This window comes from Cydia strobilella, chromosome 5 (assembly GCF_947568885.1).
Source record: "Cydia strobilella chromosome 5, ilCydStro3.1, whole genome shotgun sequence".
In the NCBI taxonomy this organism is placed as follows: domain Eukaryota; kingdom Metazoa; phylum Arthropoda; class Insecta; order Lepidoptera; family Tortricidae; genus Cydia; species Cydia strobilella.
In genome coordinates, this window is record NC_086045.1 from 6,165,236 (window position 1) to 6,182,767 (window position 17,532).

General features: G+C 39.0%; 2 protein-coding genes across 3 annotated transcripts in view; both read right to left on the reverse strand.

The window, feature by feature from the left end:
- Window positions 1–17,532, reverse strand: part of LOC134741377 (glycine receptor subunit alpha-1) — a 66,050-nt gene that overhangs the window by 36,155 nt on the left and 12,363 nt on the right. For both annotated transcript variants that reach the window (XM_063674138.1, XM_063674139.1), the window contains exon 2: window positions 2,580–2,686. In XM_063674138.1, the coding sequence (XP_063530208.1) occupies window positions 2,580–2,677 (98 nt within the window). In that variant the 5' untranslated portion in view covers window positions 2,678–2,686. The remainder of the gene's footprint in view (window positions 1–2,579; window positions 2,687–17,532) is intronic.
- On the reverse strand, window positions 11,200–16,667 carry LOC134741352 (uncharacterized). Its single transcript, XM_063674106.1, has one exon. The coding sequence runs from the start codon at window positions 16,652–16,654 to the stop codon at window positions 11,351–11,353; it is 5,304 nt and encodes a 1,767-aa protein (XP_063530176.1). The 5' UTR covers window positions 16,655–16,667; the 3' UTR covers window positions 11,200–11,350.

The following is a 17,532-nucleotide window of genomic DNA, read 5'->3' on the forward strand; positions in this document are numbered from 1 at the left end:
GTTCATCACACTATGTGATCACCGCTCGAATGTCTTTCTAGCTTTTTACTATATAATTATTATAAGCGGGCTGACTTTTATTTGATTGTGGATTTTTTTTCGTTAGATTTAGACAAAATTTGGTAGGTTTGAAGAACTCATTGTGAGCGGAATAAATACGATACCAAAAATTGTCCCGAAAAATGTATGATGTTAATTATTCCTTCTTCTTCTTCAGCGTGCCATATCCTAACGGATGTCGGCGATCACCATTGGATAGTCCTCTCTGTGTTTCGCCACTCTGCCCAGTGGTAGCGTCCGTAATACCGGCCCAACTCCTTATATTGTCACACCATGATGTTCCGGGTCTTCCTCTACCTCTTTTTCCATCAATTTTTCCCTCAATAATGTTTTTTAGTAATGCATATTATTTGGTGTTCGTATCTGCGGGATAAAGTGTCCTAAAAATACCATACATATTTGAATATTTGATTAATGTTACCGCTATAAGTTTTATTTTCTATTGTGTTACCGGAAGTTGGTAACACAATAGAAAATAAAACTGAGACATTTTTCCTTAAAAATAACGTAAGAGCTCGTGATTCTGAGTAGAAAAAAAAACATAAAATTCACCATAAAAATCTAAAACTATAGGTACATTTTGTCAACTAAGTATAAATTAGTACCTACCACTTATGTACTAAATCCTCAAGTAATAAATACATTAATTTTTAACAAGCAGAAACGTCTGCGATCGATGCTATTAAGCTTAGAATAAATTTAAAAGTGGAAAAATTACCATATAGTGGGAAGATTTGCTGACTATGGATGAGGTCTTGGTGGTCAGTTGGCAGAGCGCTGGAGTATCGATCCAGAGGCCGTGAGTTCAAGTCTCACCCAAGGCAGTAATTTTTCCACTTTTAAATTTATTCTAAGCTTAATAGCATCGATCGCAGACGTTTCTGCTTGTTAAAAATTAATTTAGAATGGGTAGCACATCGTAACTGGTGAATTTCCAATATGACTTGGAACTCCGGTGGCCGTTTAAGAAGTGTAACACTCTTACGGTAGATATCGCTAGGGTCCCCTAGACCCATATAGTGGGAAGATTTGCTGACTATGGATGAGGTCTTGGTGGCTCAGTTGGCAGAGCGCTGGAGTATCGATCCAGAGGCCGTGAGTTCAAGTCTCACCCAAGGCAGTAATTTTTCCACTTTTAAATTTTAAATTAATAAATACATGCCAAAAATCTAATGTGAGGTCAACAGAAAGCATGATAGTTTTGTTTAATTCATAAATCTTTCTGTGTTTTGTACAAAGCATTTTATAAAAAGACTTAAGGCTCGGCCAAACACAAGGCGAGACGCAGCGCCGCGGTCGCGCGGCGCGACCGCCGCCCATGCTAACAGGTTAGCGACGTCAAACAGACTGAGTCCCGCCGGCATCGCGCCCCGCTTCTGTCGCGCCCCGTCGCGCACGTCCACGCGGCGCGGACGCGCGCGAACGCGGCGTGGACGCGGCGCCACGCTGGGTCACATCAGTCGGACGTGAATGAGAAACCTTCCGCGCGCGCATGCTGCTGTATCGGGTGCGACTGGCGCGAGTCACGCCCGCATCGCGCCGCGCCGCGTTCGCGCGCGCGATGAGGGCGTGTTGAGAGCGCGAGGCCGGCGCGATCCGCGCGCGACCTGTTTGAACAGGCATCACGCGGCGCGAACGCGGCGCGAACGCGGCGCTGCGTCGCGCCTTGTGTTTGGCCGAGCCTTTAGGTACTTTACATTCAGTATTCACAAACGAAATTCAATGAAAAGGTCTATTTTCCCTTTAAACGTAATTCTAGCGAATCAATGGTTTGAACACAAAATAAATGACCAGTCTACCCTATTTATCAAACAGGGTCCAAGGTGAGGATTTAGGTAAGTCAGGTCAGGAGATTGATGAAATAGGTGTTTCGGACAGTAAAACGTTTAGGCGATCCATGAAATTTACCCGCTATCCACGATACGTATAATTTGCAAAGTAGTTGTTAGCAGTTACGGTGAGGGAGTTATCGCCGTTATCCGATCGATGTTATTGTTAGGCCATTAGCATCACGGCTATTTTTATCTTATGAGTAAAATATATTTTATGATCAGGGTTTTACATTTACATTTATATCTTCTAGTCACCCATAATTCTAAACAGGCCAAAACATGTTCAATTATTATTTATCAATATAAACATTTAAAATGTTAGTATGTCTCACAATAGTTTAAACATTTAAAAGTAGAATAAGACGGGTTTTATAGGCCTCCTGGCGGCTAGAAGTTATGAGTTATGTTTGTATTTCTTCTAGTATATACTTTCTTGTAGTCAAGTACATACTAGAAAAAAAATATGTCCCACTTATGTCAGCGAATTAAGAACTATGTAACATATTTTTGAGTAAGTTATATGCAACCTTATTTTTAAACATGACTGTACTCACCCGTCAAAATTTAATGTACCTATTACTTAGTTAAATTTACAGATTTGCAAGCTTAAGTTAATGCGGACACAAAAACAAAACATAGGTACCTGTTTAAAACTTTATAATTATAAAACAAACGAGTGTTTCTTACCATATCAAAAAAAATATTGTGGTTGGCCAAGAAACTGGTCTCATTTTGAGGCTCGAGGGTCGGTTGCGTAGTGGAGGACATTCCAATGGTGTCCTCATACAGGGTATCTGAAAAAAAAATTAGGGAACTCACTGTAATTTCACATGACACCTGTATGCGCGTACGTAATATCTGCACACGCAACAACACGAGCCTCTTCCTGGATCCATGGGGGTTTGCGAGATCTACATCTCACAGAGCTACTAGTTTAAGAGTGTCAATATATAGGGAATTAGTTATATATTTTAAAGTAGGTATGTTCCTTAGGGCAGTCAGTTGAAAATAGTTTGGCTCAACCAACGTGCGACGTGGTAAATTGATAAGCACCCATATCTACATGGCGTTTCAAACTTTTTTTCGTCATCTCGTTGATTACAACTGAAATTATGTCAATCCAATCTGCCGCTGTGGGATGGGGTAATTTTATCCGGGGTCGGTGCGAGGAGATTTTGTATTAAATATTATTTAAGTACCTACTTATTCTGCGTAGTTTTCAAAAAAGAAAGATTAGTCGAATTGAAACTGGTGTGAGACATAGGTACAGTCGCCATCAGATATATCGGAGCGGCCGGGGTGCTCAAAAATATCTGAACACGCACTTAACGCCCTGACAATAGAGGCGTGTTCAGATATTTGTGAGCACCTTGGCCGCTCCGATATATCTGATGGCGACTGTACAAACATTAAATAATTCCACGGTCTAGACACTTGTTTATAGTTACTCGCACGAGTGACTAAAAACAAGTGAGTCTAATCGGTGAAATTATTTAAAGGAAGATTAGGTAGAACTTCTGTAGCGTTTTAGTATTTATAATTTATAGGCCTTTGTGGGTTACCTAAAGGCGAGGCCCTTATTGAGAGTTGGGTATATTTAAACAGTAGCTCAATATATCTTTATAAATAAAGCAAAGGGTATTGCGCGCCTTTGTCAATAGACCTCCATATTTGCCCGTCCTTTAAGGGGCCCATGACTATCAGTCCGCCGGACGATATCGGCCTGTCAGTTGTTCGGAACTGTAAAATTTTAGTTCTAAGTGACAGGCCGATATCTTTCGGCGGACTGATAGTCAGTGGGCCCCTTTATTGCGTGTAACTTTTCTTGCAAAAACGAGGAATTGACAAGATTAAATATTAAATTAACATAAGTGTTATGGATACCTAGATACCTCAACTATATAAAAATACTAACATTGTTAACCCTAAACTTGGCAGTGTGCATTCTTATGCACTTTTTAAAAATCTGTGCAAAAAGTTTAATATTATTTTTTGGCGCATATTTTTCGACTTTGTTTTATGTCGCTGGCAACACTGATATTGAGTGTAGTACGCAAAATGGCAGGCCGCAAGGCTGCGTCTACGCATCTTATGGGAAAATTTGTACTTTTTAGTGTTTTCCTTTTAGATTTGGGTCTATATTTATGATTGTTACATAACAAGTGAATATATAACATTTAAAACTTTCGCGGTTTGAACACATTAAATCACATTTAGAAACGGGTCTATCGCGAATTTATTTTGTTACCTTTATTTACCGACGTTTCGACACAGGTTTCACTGGTCGTGGTCGCGGCTAACTGACGTCCCAGCAAAATGTCAAAACAGAGATTTGTGTGACTACCCCACGAAAAGTGCATTTAAAGTTCGAGGTAGACATCACATTTTCAAATATGGGAGAGGGGGCACAGCTATTTGATAATTTTTAAGCAATTTATTTCGAAAATGGTTTTAACCATTATATATTTATAACGTTATTTTTACATTATACTTAATCAACGAAACACCACACCCTCCACTCTAATAGGATCGAAGCTGGTTAAAAGCCCTATCGCGCCTGCATAATATAGCTTTAATGTTGGGTCTTTAATATTATATCAAATATTTAGTTTAATAATTGTTCCAAGATAAAACCTACATTTTATTTAGATTCCATCAACTTCCGATAGTCCAGTTGTCTGCGTACGTCCCATCACGGGCCTTCGGCTCCGCGCACGCCTCCAAAATGTTCGGAACACCATTGTTCCGTGATGGGTAAATACATATTATTTAAATACATTTTCAAGTACCTATTCCATTACCTGTTTGTTACCTAACAGAAAGCCTGGTCTTAGATAATCTTACCGAAATAAGTTCAAGGCTTCGATAAAACTAAACTGCGCAGAATAATTTTACAACAAATTTCTCGATTACGTAAGCACACGCGATGGTAAACGTATAACTAAATACTGAATTTATCGAAGTAACCTTTGGGTAACTGTTCGGTAATAATAGTCTTTTCGTAGCAATTCCGAAGAAAATTATCTATTTTTTGCAATGATCTGTGTACACGTGAAGAGGGTTACATGTACTTACATAGTCGTAAGCACCTTTAGGCTTTAGCTGTTATTGAAAGTCATACAAACCCGCCACCAAAAAGCCGAATCGAAGTTGCTCTGATTTTAAAGTGACGTGCTTAAATTATATGAAACTTGACGTGATCATTTGTGTAATATATATCTATGTCTGGCACTAGTTTTCGTTGCTGAGCATTGTTAAACAAAGCAAATAGAGCCAGTAGAAGTCCAGTGACGCGTTACGCAGCGTACTACGCGAAGCGAAGCGATGCAGCTCGGGGTGAATCAATCCTTTGATACCTATAAAAGTGTCCTACGTGGGCGATCTCGTTGCGAACGCGAACGCTGTGGTGGGCCCGCCTTCGTTCGCTTACGTAAGAAGCAGCGTAAGTCATCTGCATGGAGACTATATAAAGGAGCCAAATCTCTATGTATGAAAAGTGTCCATCAAAAAACAGTAATTAGGCGGCGCCACCATACACCGAAATACTACCAAAAACAACCTACGTAATTTGGTCGGGTTATTTGTTGCCTTATATGGTTCATGTTATACTCATGTCCCAGAGCCTAACTAGCGCTAACGGAGAAATTAGGAACTATTATTTAAAGCTGAAAGCGGTCACTTTTGCAACAATTCTGCCATAAGAGATTAGCATCCTTTCTATACCATCCATAGTCATCTGTTTTATTTGAAAACATTGTGCTCAGTTCGAATGCCACGATAGCACCGCAAAAATCGTCACAACACACATAGATGTGGAAACTAGCCATTATTATATTTAATACCGATGCAAATCAGATAACGTCACGACAAACAATAGTTATTTGTTTTACAAGGGGGAAACTTGGTTTTTAACCTTTCGTGCTAATATTGATACCCGAGCAAGCGAGAGTCCAAAATTGAACCACAAGCGTAGCGAGTAGCGAGCGTTGAGATTATGTGTATTTAGATTTAAGGAATATGTATAGAAAGTAAAAAAAAACCGGGCAAGTGCGAGTCGGACGTGCGCACGAAGGGTTCCGTACCATTACGCAAAAAACGGCAAAAAAATCACGTTTGTTGTATGGGAGCCCCAGTTAAATATTTATTTAATTCTTTTTTTAGTATTTGTTGTTATAGCGGCAACAGATATACATCATCTGAAAATTTCAACTGTCTAGCTATCACGGTTTATGAGATACAGCCTGGTGACAGACGGACAGACGGACAGACAGACAGACATACATACAGACAGACAGACAAACAGCGGAGTTTTAGTGATAGGGTCCCGTTTTTACCCTTTGGGTAATTTTACGCCTATTGATTGTATTGGACAAAAACGAGGAATGCATTGTTTTTTACCCTATTTATAACACTATTATTTACTTAGTACGTTTCCAGGACTTTGGTCCCGGAAAGAAATGTTATCGCAAGGCAGTCTCCACTTGATGACTTTGTTCCACCAAGTTTAGGTATTTATACTCAGCCTATTCCGATTACTGGATATCACGTCTCTGGATGTCATGACCTGTTCAAAAATGCTAAATTGCGTCTCATCGTTGAGGACGGTCAGTAGGGCAGCGCATCGATTGAAAGTAATCAATGTAGATTACTTATTTATAAGCTAACGAACAGCGGCTGTCCGTTATAGCCGGAGTAACGTAAGAATTGATTATGACAGTTATATGTACCCCTTTATATACCTACAGGATGTAACAAAAATAGTGGGAATCCGTTTAACGGCATACCTATATCGTGTTCTGATTAGGAAAAACCGGACAAGTGCCAGTCGGACTCGCCCACCGAGGGTTCCGTACTTTTTAATATTTGTTGTTGTAGCGGCAACAGAAATACATCATCTGTGAAAATTTTAACTGTCTAGCTATCACGGTTCATGAAATACAGCCTGGTGACAGACAGACGGACAGCGGAATCTTAGTAATAGGGTTACGTTTTTATCCTTTGGGTACGGAACCCTAAAAGTAGAACAAAACTTTTTTGACTCGTAATATTTTTTTCTATGGTGGCAGGTCGTTTAAGCCAACTCTACAGTCCAAAAATGTTTGGCGTCAAAAAAATATCTTGTACTTTTTTCTAATCAGAACAAGATCTTACCGAATATGCCCTTAAGCGGATCCCCATTAGTTTTGTTACACCTTGTATATGCAGCAAAGACCTACGCCGTTTAACAGACAGTATTAGCGTATATTCAAAACTGTCAAAAATCTATTCTTACGTTGCTACAACTACAGGCATTTCGATTCGACTGCGTCTGTGCGTCTACGGCAGCGGCGAGAGGCCTATTGCCATGAGTAGGAGCTAGAAGTTGGATCCTGGTGTCTCATTCCAACATATAAAATCTTGCCATTCGGCGCTGCTATAGGTACTTCGTATTTTAGAGTTCCGTACCCAAAGGGTAAAAACGGGACCCTATTACTAAAACTCCATCACTGTCCTTCTGTGCGTCTGTATGTCTGTCTCTCTGTCCGTCTGTCCGTCTGTCCACATGTCACCTGCATATTTATAGTTGGTCAAGCAAATCTTGTCAAGTAAATAAAAACAAAAAAAAACTATACTCATCCTTAGAGTTTTGAATGATTTACGGTTAGTTTCACTAGACTTATACACCCGTGAACATGATGCATGTAACTGCGTCGAAATATCGGGAGCTCACAAATAATACAAAAGGTAATCACGGTCTATATCCCGGTCAATATAAGTATACTCATCCTTTTCTTTTGGGTGCTGGTACAACAAAGACAAAGATAGTATGATCTGTCTGTCCCTGTCTACGTTTAAGATGAGACAGTCCTTTGACAAACTATATGTACCTAAATTCCTCAATCCAACCTAGAGTCTGTTTACATTAGACTTATATTTAATTGACCGGTATATGGACTGTGATTACCTTTTCTATTGTTTTTGAGCTCCCGATCCACCCGAGTCCATCCGAGTATCCGTCTGTTTACATTTCTAAACAACTCATTACCTAAAATCTTATAGGCATGACGGGTTAGAATTAGAATCACAACGTATTGCGTCGGTGGGGACACCCGACGAGTCCGACGTGTGTGCCTATACAACAACAAATACTAAAAAGTACGTAACCCTCGGTGGACGAGTCCGACTCGCAGTTGGCCGGTTTTTTTAATGGTATCAGTCGATCAGGTTTGTTTTGAGGATCAAATGTCTGTATGGGACCCATTGTCTTAAAGCAATACAAAAGTCACAAATGATGGTCAAAGTCTGGCACCCGCACTTTACTTTGACGAAACGCTCGAACAAAATGGCAACACATCACATCACTGTGTCACTTTTCATAGAAGCCGATTTGCTTAGAAGTTAGAAGCCGTTTTGATTTATGGAAAACAAAGGAAATTGCGATTTTGTCGGTGAAATGTTGCGTTTATGTATATTGTTGCAGTACTGACAATTTTTTTTTTAATAAAATTAAGGAATCGAATTCCTTTCCTTTCCTATTTGAAAGTTAAAATAAAAGTTTAACAACTACCCTATTATTAATTAACTGAAAGTGGCATAATTGGAACAAGTAAAATTCGATTCCAATTACCACATAAATAAATTACAAAATAAAGATAAGCTGCTTAACTAACAAAAAACACTGTCAACGTGAAATAAACTTTATTCAATAGCGTTACGTAACATTTTTATATGTAGGTAAGTCTTGGTTAGAGTCGAGGGAATCCCATGAGACGAGTATCGCGTGGCAATATCCTTTGACACTTTACGTAAAGTGTATTTGTATGTATGTTCACAGAAAAAGTATGTTGCACGTCTACGCCCATATTTAGATAAGGGCGTAGACGTTTTTATTTTACTGTAGGTACATTATTTTGATTAGGTATTGCTAGCATTGACCGGATCACCGGACAAAACCCTTTAGCTAAGGAGATACCTACTTCTGCGAAAATGGCGCTGGATGGGACATGTTTTACGAAGGCCAAATAACCACCTATCCAAGCAAGGGCTGACTTGGAAAATTCCCGGAAAAAGGGGGGGCAAGGTCGCCCACGTTACGTGGGCCACCACGTACCACGGAAGCGCACAATGGAAAAAGAGGCTGCACCAGCTGGTCTCGGCTGGGCGGAGCTGGAGGAGGCCGCGCTGGACCGCGAAAAATGGAAATCCCTTCTGAGAGCCCTATGTCCCTGATGAGGGATAACAGGATACTATCATCATTATCATCATCATTTTTAGCATAACCTTCGCTCCTTCTTCTGATTATTACCATTCCAAGCGCAAGAATCGTTGCCTAGAATCATATCCGTGGTAAGTTTTATGTATTCGGACAGTGACTGCTGCAGCGTTACTGCAGCAACGTTACTGCGGCGTTGTCACTGTCAATTCCCTTGATAAATTGCTTTGCTGTTGTTGCCACAATACTTAGCGTAGTGATTAGAATGTTCAATCCGTCACTCACTTTATTAAGGAGTGGTTTGGAAAGAAGGTGGCAGCTGAGAACATTATGTGGATTTTTCATTATATTTTGTAATACTTATTTTTTAAGCAGTGCATTTTTTATAGTTATATGTAGATACTAAACATATAAAAATACAAAAAAATATAAAATCTAATACAATCGTATTTAAAATAAATGGGCGAATTCAAGTTTTCGCCTTTTATATGACATCTCTCCTAACACTTTTTGGACAGCGTCTTCTGAGAGAATTTATTAAATTAAATAGGCCAAGCAATAAGAAGGTATAGAGGGAAATGCAAGGAACACAATTTTTAACTTCGTAGCTTTGTTTGGACTAGTTAGGAGATGAACATATCAAAAGTCCCCATCCGCAACCCTGGTGCTGGGGGGGTGAGGGGGTTTGAAGGTTCCATTTTTCGGTTTTTCGGTTATATCTAGGAAACTATGCGTCTGAGCGACTTGGCCACTTATACAAAATGAAAAGCGATTTTATTTGTAACAAGTTTTATTCAGTCAAGTTTTTCGATATCTCTTATAGTTTTTGAGATATCCGCTCTTGAAGGTTTATTTAGGGTTCTCGTTTTTATCTTGATTATCTACATCAGTAAAGCTGCTAGGCCGGGTTTGGTAACCTTTTCGTGTAAATCGGGGGTGCTGAATTCATTTATGGTATCAACAATACACCTTTCCGAAGTAAAAACATATAAACTTTAAACAAATAACTTTTCCCCTCACTAGCTCGGAAAGTTGTCGTTTATCCTTCAATACAAGCGGGAAAAAAATGCGTTTTATCCACTAGTGGGGAAAGTAATTTGACCTTGGATGGAGCGTGTTTAAGTAGCTTGACAGATAACAAAACGCAAAACGCTCATGATAATGGTTCGTTCGATATTAATTATCATTAAATAAATGGTTTGAGAATCTAATAAAAAATACCAAATTTAGCTTTATTTAATGATTTTAAGTCACAAACCTTAAAATTCCATAAGAAACGTTTGTTTTTCTATAATGATGTTATATTCTGAACGCACAAGTTGAGTCGATGCAATTTCAAAACGCATCGTTGACATTTCATACATCAGAAATGTCAACGTTGTCAACAAATTTTTTAATTAAAACCTTTTCTCACCGACTCGCGTAAAAATACACAACTTCCAGAGTTTTCTGTTATAATATCGTAAAGAAATGTGTGATTCCAGTGATGAAGATGATCTAACGCCTGTGGATTTTGCACTTTCCTCGCTATAGTGAGGTGAAATTTTTGTGTTACACACGGGCGCAAATGTATTTTACTTCTCGTGTGTTGAAACACTCGCTACGCTCAGGATTCTATTTTAGAACCACTCGCTTCGCTCGTGGTTCACCTATCCACCTATCCTTTCGCTTGCTCGTGTTTCAATTCTACACTCACGGGTAAAATACAACTTTGCACCCTTGTATAACAAATAACTATTTTTTAAACTCCTTTTCACGCTTAAGCCGTTGAACCGATTTAGTTGAAATTTGGTAAATAAATGTTTTAAGTTTAAGACAGGATATAATATAGTTTTTATCTCAAAAATCATACTTTGAAGGTGTGAAATTTGGTGTGAGGGGAATTCAGCTTCTTCGCCGAAGTTGAATTCCTGAGGTTAATGCTGTTTAAATTTAGGTTTGAAGTTATGTTTAGTATCATTATCAACTAAATCAAACATGTAGACCATCCCAAATATTATTTAAATAGGTTCAGCGGTGTATCGTAGTGTACATTACGGGGCCTTAATATACTTATTAAAACCCAAAATTATATTTTTAAACTATTTAATTGACGATGAACGTCTTACATGGTAGACATGAAATGATGCAAGGGGTGGGTAGGTATATAAAATTATTAATGGCGGCGCTGTAAGCGCCTATCGAAAGTTGAAGGCAACGAATCTTCAATCGTAGTCCAGCTTCAGGGATCTGAACATCTTCCCGCCTCGTTGAAAGGAACAGCCTTTCAAAACTTCAAGTCCTCCGGTGATGGTAGCGGGCAGAGGCGAACGAGTGGTCGTCGTACGCATCCTTTTGTTGTGGTTACGTCTGCAACCCTGGCAACACCATCGGCTCCCGGGAACAAGCGCGTAACTCTTCCAAGGCGCCAGCATAGCGGCGGCACGTATTCTTCATGAAGCAGAACCAAGTCACCCACATTGAGTTTGGCAGTGTTTGTTCTCCATTTGGTTCTCTCTTGTAATTCGCATATATATTCTCGCTGCCATCTATTCCAAAAATGCTGGCGTATCTTTTCTATCCTAGCATAACGTTGAAGAGACATCTCCTGGCGGTTCTCCAGTGCAGGCGACGGCAGTGCAGTCAGTGGTCTTCCGATTAAGAAGTGCCCTGGAGAGAGGGAAAGGAGGTCGTCAGGGGACGTAGACATGGGGCACAAGGGACGACTGTTAAGAATAGCTTCCGCTTGCGCAAATAAAGTTCCTATCTCCTCAAATGTCAAATGACTATTGCCTATTACACGTTTTATATGGTGCTTTGCGGATTTTACTCCGGCCTCCCAGATACCGCCGAAGTGAGGTGCGTAAGTTGGAGTGAATATAAACTTTATGTATTCTTGATTTGCAAAATCAGACAAAGGTTCCTGATTAGCTTTTATAAATTGACCTATTTCTTTAGCCGCGGAGACGAAGTTTCGACCATTGTCACAGAATATTTCCGCAGGCTTGCCTCTTCGCGCAATGAACCTCCTAAGAGTCATTATGAAAGCATTTTTTGTTAGATCACTAACCGCTTCTAAGTGTAAACATTTATAGCGTAAACACACAAACAGACATAAATAGCATTTTATTAATTTAGCACCTCTACCCTTTCTACTTAAAATGTAAAAAGGTCCCGCAAAATCTAAACCTACTGATATAAACGGAAAGTCCGCATTTATTCTCTGAGCTGGGAGATTACCCATTTTTGGGGTCAGAGTCTGACCGCGAGCACGCCTGCATCGCATGCAATTGTTTACAGTGCGCTGAGCAAGGCGTCTTCCATTTATTGGCCATATAGTTTCCTTAACAAGGGACAGCAATAATTGAGGAGGCGCGTGCATATTTTTTATGTGCACATTAGCAAATATAAGTTTCGATAATCGATGAGACGCGTGAAGCAAAATTTGGTGCTTCTTTTCATACGGATAATCAGATGCATCGATTCGACCGCCAACCCTAATCACCTTATCGTTATCTAGAAAAGGTGAAAGCTTTAGTATTTTAGATTTAGAGCTCAACGGTTTAGACTTAGTAAGCATCTCGTTCTCATCTTGGAATGATTGTTTTTGAGCGACTAAACAGAGAAAGTTAAACGATTCTTTCAACTCGTCAACAGTTAAGACACCTACTCGCTTATTTTTAGGATTTTTTAGATTAAATATCATTCTTTTGACATATGCAAACGTTCTTTGCAATTTATTTAGTGTAGAATATTTTTCGAAGTCTACGATGGGAGTTTCTAAATTTACAACATAACATTTAGTTTCGGGCAAGTCATCAATTTTAAGATTATTTAAAATTGGCCATTTGGATTCATCTTCAGTTAAAAATGTGGGGCCAAACCACCACAGATCCAGCTTTGAAAGCTGGCAGGCATCCACTCCCCGCGAAATTAAGTCAGCTGGATTTGCAGAGGTAGGCACATACCTCCACGTTGATTCTTTAGTCTTTTCTAAAATTTCATTTATGCGATTAGCTACAAATACCTTTAGTTTAGCAGATTTATTGAGCAACCAGCACAACACGATACTTGAGTCGCACCAATGCACGACACGATCCGGTTTGTATCTTAGAGAGTCTAGGACTGCCCTGCTGAGCCTGGCAGCCAGCAGCGCAGCACCAAGCTCCTGCCTCGGCATGGTCGTAGGCGACAGTTGGGCGACTTTCGATTTAGAGCATAGCAGCCGTACAGTGACGTCACCGTTTTCAGACACAGACTTCATATAAATACAGGCACCAAGGGCCGACTGTGATGCGTCACTGAAAACGTGCATTTCAATCAATTTTGGTGAATCACATAAAACTCGCCTATCTATTTTGAGATTTTGTATGAATGGTAAGTTTTCGACAAATTTCTCCCACTCCTTTTTAATGAAATCAGGAACAGGTAAGTCCCAATCTATTTTGAGCTCCCATAATTTTTGTAGAAGCATTTTTGGTTTAATTATGCATAGACTTAAACAACCTAGTGGGTCAAAAATTTTAAATGAGTTTGACATAATGTATCTTTTAGTTATGACATCACTCGGAATGGGATCTTTTACAGGAAAGCTTAACTTATCATTAACTGGGCTCCATCCTAACCCGAGAGTGCTAGCTGATTCACTAATGATTAAATTTTCTTGTGTATTTATGTTAGAATCTTCAAACAAAGATGATAAGTTACTTTTGTATTTTCTTAAATTAAAACATCCTGTCTTTAGTGCCTCAGAAACAGATTTTTGTATATATTTTAGTTCGTGTTCAGTATTAGCTCCAGTGATCAGGTCATCAACATAGAAATCTCTTTGTATTATAGTTTTGGTGAGCTGATCACTCTGCTCCTCTCCGACTTGAAATAAACATCGCGTGCTCAAATAGCTCGCACTTCCGGTACCGTAAGTGAGAGTATTCAATCGCAGCGTTTTAAGGGGGCTGGACTCATCTTCTCTCCATACTATCAATTGCAGATTTCGGTCATCGTCGTGAACTTGAACCTGGCGGTACATTTTCTCGATATCACCAGAGAGAATGTACCGGTATTGTCGCGCTCTAACTAGAATGGAGAAGAGAGAGTCCTGGACATTAGGCCCCACCAAAAGAATGTCATTGAGTGATTTGCCAGAGGAGGAAGCAGCTGACGCGTCGTACACGACGCGAAGAGATGTAGATTCACTATTTTTAAAAACAGCATGATGGCACAAAAAATAGTTAGGATTTGGTTTGAGCAAGCTAGACTCAGACAGATGGCCTAGCTCTGCATATTCATTTATGAATGTAGTGTATTCGGATTTCAAGGTCGGATTTCGCTTGAATTTTCGTTCCAAATTTAAAAATCTTCTTTTAGCTAAGTTGTAGGAATCCCCAAGACATTCAGGTGATTCAGTTAACGGCAATTTAACGCAAAATCTACCGCTTTCTAGTCGTATAGTGTTAGTTAGGAAATGATCTTCACATTCCTGCTCATTTTGATTTAAAATATTTTTGTTAGGAACCTCTTCGGTCTCCCAGAATTTAGTTAGCATATTTTCAATATTTTGTTGTGATTTAGTGATAATTGCATGATTACAATTAATTTTATTTTGATTTTTGTTATTTTGATCGTTAGTATTTTGATTTTTAGTATTTTGATTTTTGTTATTTTGGTTGTTAGTATTAGTATTTATTCGTCCGCATATTAACCAACCCAATTTAGAATTTCGTAGTGTAGGCATAGAGGGACCCAGAGAACGCTTTTCGGTACCTAGGATGTCCCAGAATATGTCCGCGCCGATCAAAATCTCGACCTCGCCTGGTTGGTTAAAATCGGGATCCGCTAGCCGGATATGTTTAGGTATCCGTAGACTTTGGACATCTACTGGACGTTCACGTATGTTGCCTGTTAGCTCCTTTAGCACAAAGCACGATAAGGCAACTTTATATGGATTATTTAGTGAATCAATTTGCGTAGTACATCTTTCGACAATGTTGTCTACACATTTATTACCGGCTCCTATCAGATTTATGCAGTCGATAGGATTCGATTGTAATGACAATCTTTCTTTTAACGATTCTTTGATAAATGAGAGCTCACTTCCGTTATCTAAGAAAGCTCGTACTCTTTCTTTTTGATTTGTTTTAGGATTACACACTTCGATTATTGCAGTAGACAAAAGCCCTCGGCTATTGTCTAAGTCAAAAAAGTTTACCGCTGATGATGTGTTGCTGACCGTAGCAGCATTACTTATTATGCCCGAACTAGGCTCGTGAAGCAAGCTGTTGTGCCTCTGTTTACAATCCCGACAAGGACCTCCACGACACTCATTGACCGGATGGCCTTGCCTAAGGCAGTTGGCACACAACTTGTAATTCGCGACGTCGGCTAATTTGTCTTTCATACTTTTAGCAGCAAAAGTAGGGCAATCGTATATTCTATGGTTGTCGCTACATATTATACATACAGCAGTACCAGGTGTATAATGATTTTGTTGAAAATTTGGCTTTGATTTTTGATAAAAACCTGCAAATGATTTTATTTTGTTATTGTTGTAACTATTATTTTGGTGATTAGGTGCTGGCGGGCTTGGTCGCGACGTAGAAGGTAAAAATTTAGAAGTACCGGTCTCATGTTTGTTGCGATTTAGTGCCTCAAGGACGTCCGCGCGATTAATTAAAAATTTATGAAATTGATCTAAAGTAGGAACGTCATCGAGCGTGTTACGGTACTCTTCCCATTTTATTAGAGTTTGGCCGTCTAATTTAGACGTTAACATGAATATAACAAGCATATCCCACTTGTCGGTCGGCTGTCCCAAACTCGACAATGCTCTCAAATTTTTAGTGACATGATCGACTAAGAAACGAAGTGCCTTTTCGGACTCACGGGCGGGCGCTTGTATGTTAAACAGTGAACTTAAATGGTGGTTAACAAGCAACCTTTTATTATTGTAGCGATCACCCAGTAATTTCCAGGCTTCTTCATAGTTAGCAGAAGACACTTCTAAGTTAGAAATAATTCTAGCCGCATCCCCCTCCAAGTAGGATATGAGGTAGTGAAATTTATGTATAGGCTTTATACGTTCATTTTTGTGAATAAGATTTTCGAATGTATCACGAAACTCAAGCCAGCGGAAATAGGCACCATCGAATTTGGAAATTTGTATTTGTGGCAATTTAAAGCCTTGATCCTGATGATCGTGAGTACATTGAGCAGGCACAGGAACAGCGCCCGAATTGCGTCGTTCCATTTCGATCGTACTGAATTTTTCAATTAATGTTTTGGCTTTTGCAATGTTTGTAATAATATTTTGCTCAATCATCTCGCGTTCATCAAGCTCAGTCGATAATTGGTCAGCATTCAGGACCTCAATCTCATTCTGCACTGTGTCGAACTTGGATGACAAACCCTCAAGCTTGCTAAGCTTAAGACTTAGCTCAGCCAATTCAATATTAGAAATATCCTCCTTTGTACTCAACGTATTTATATAAATTTTAAATTTAGTAATTTGTCCTTTAATTGAACTTCGCGAAACAGTTAATTCTTTCAAGCGTTTTGCGGCCAAAGCCTTTTGTTTCTCATCCTCGCTCGACATTGTTATTTTTTAGTTTTACGACTTTTACGTAAATAATAATAATAATAATAAATTTCTTTATTTCAATAACACAACTAAAAGTTACATTAAGTACTTATAAATAGGTAAGGATGGAGGTACATACATCAGTCTGATTTAGGTACGTAAATAAACTAATTTAGTTGTAAAGTTATACATTATGAGAAGAATGAGTCCTTTACTCCCCGTACTAGTTAAAACTGTATCACGGTGAAGTAAGATTCGTCACCCGCAAACACAATATTATTGCATAGGATTTATGTTAACAGTAGTTACAAATGTGTAAGCAAAAATAAAATTAGAATCGTATACATTTATGAGACGAACAAATAATATCAGTTGACGGTATCTTGCATTATTTCTAACATGCCGGCATCAGCATGTTGCTAAGCGTTAACTTAATCGTAAACAAGTAGAGTATGCAACAATACAGATGCATTCTGTAATTACAAATAGATGTTTACTTAGTAAAATCGTACTACACAGTTAAATTAAATTAAGGGCTTAATTTTGAAAAACACTATGCACACCAGGTATAAATAATGTACGTACTGTGTATGTGGATGTATGTATGTATATAGTGTGTGTGTGTGTGAAGAAAAACACTTAACTATAAAAAAGATAACAAAAGGTTTATCTCACGCTCCTCACTACGGTGTACTTGCCGCTGGAAGTCCGGCTGTGCGAGCTCAGCTGACTGGTAGCTACTTGATATTTTAACTGGACTTGCTACGCTGAACCGCACCGTGACGATTCTGGAATATTCGGCGAAATACTTTAAATACAATGAAATTATTATTAAATGAGGTCAAAATGAGGGCTAATTGAAAAGATGAAACCAATTTGTAAAGTATTTGTGA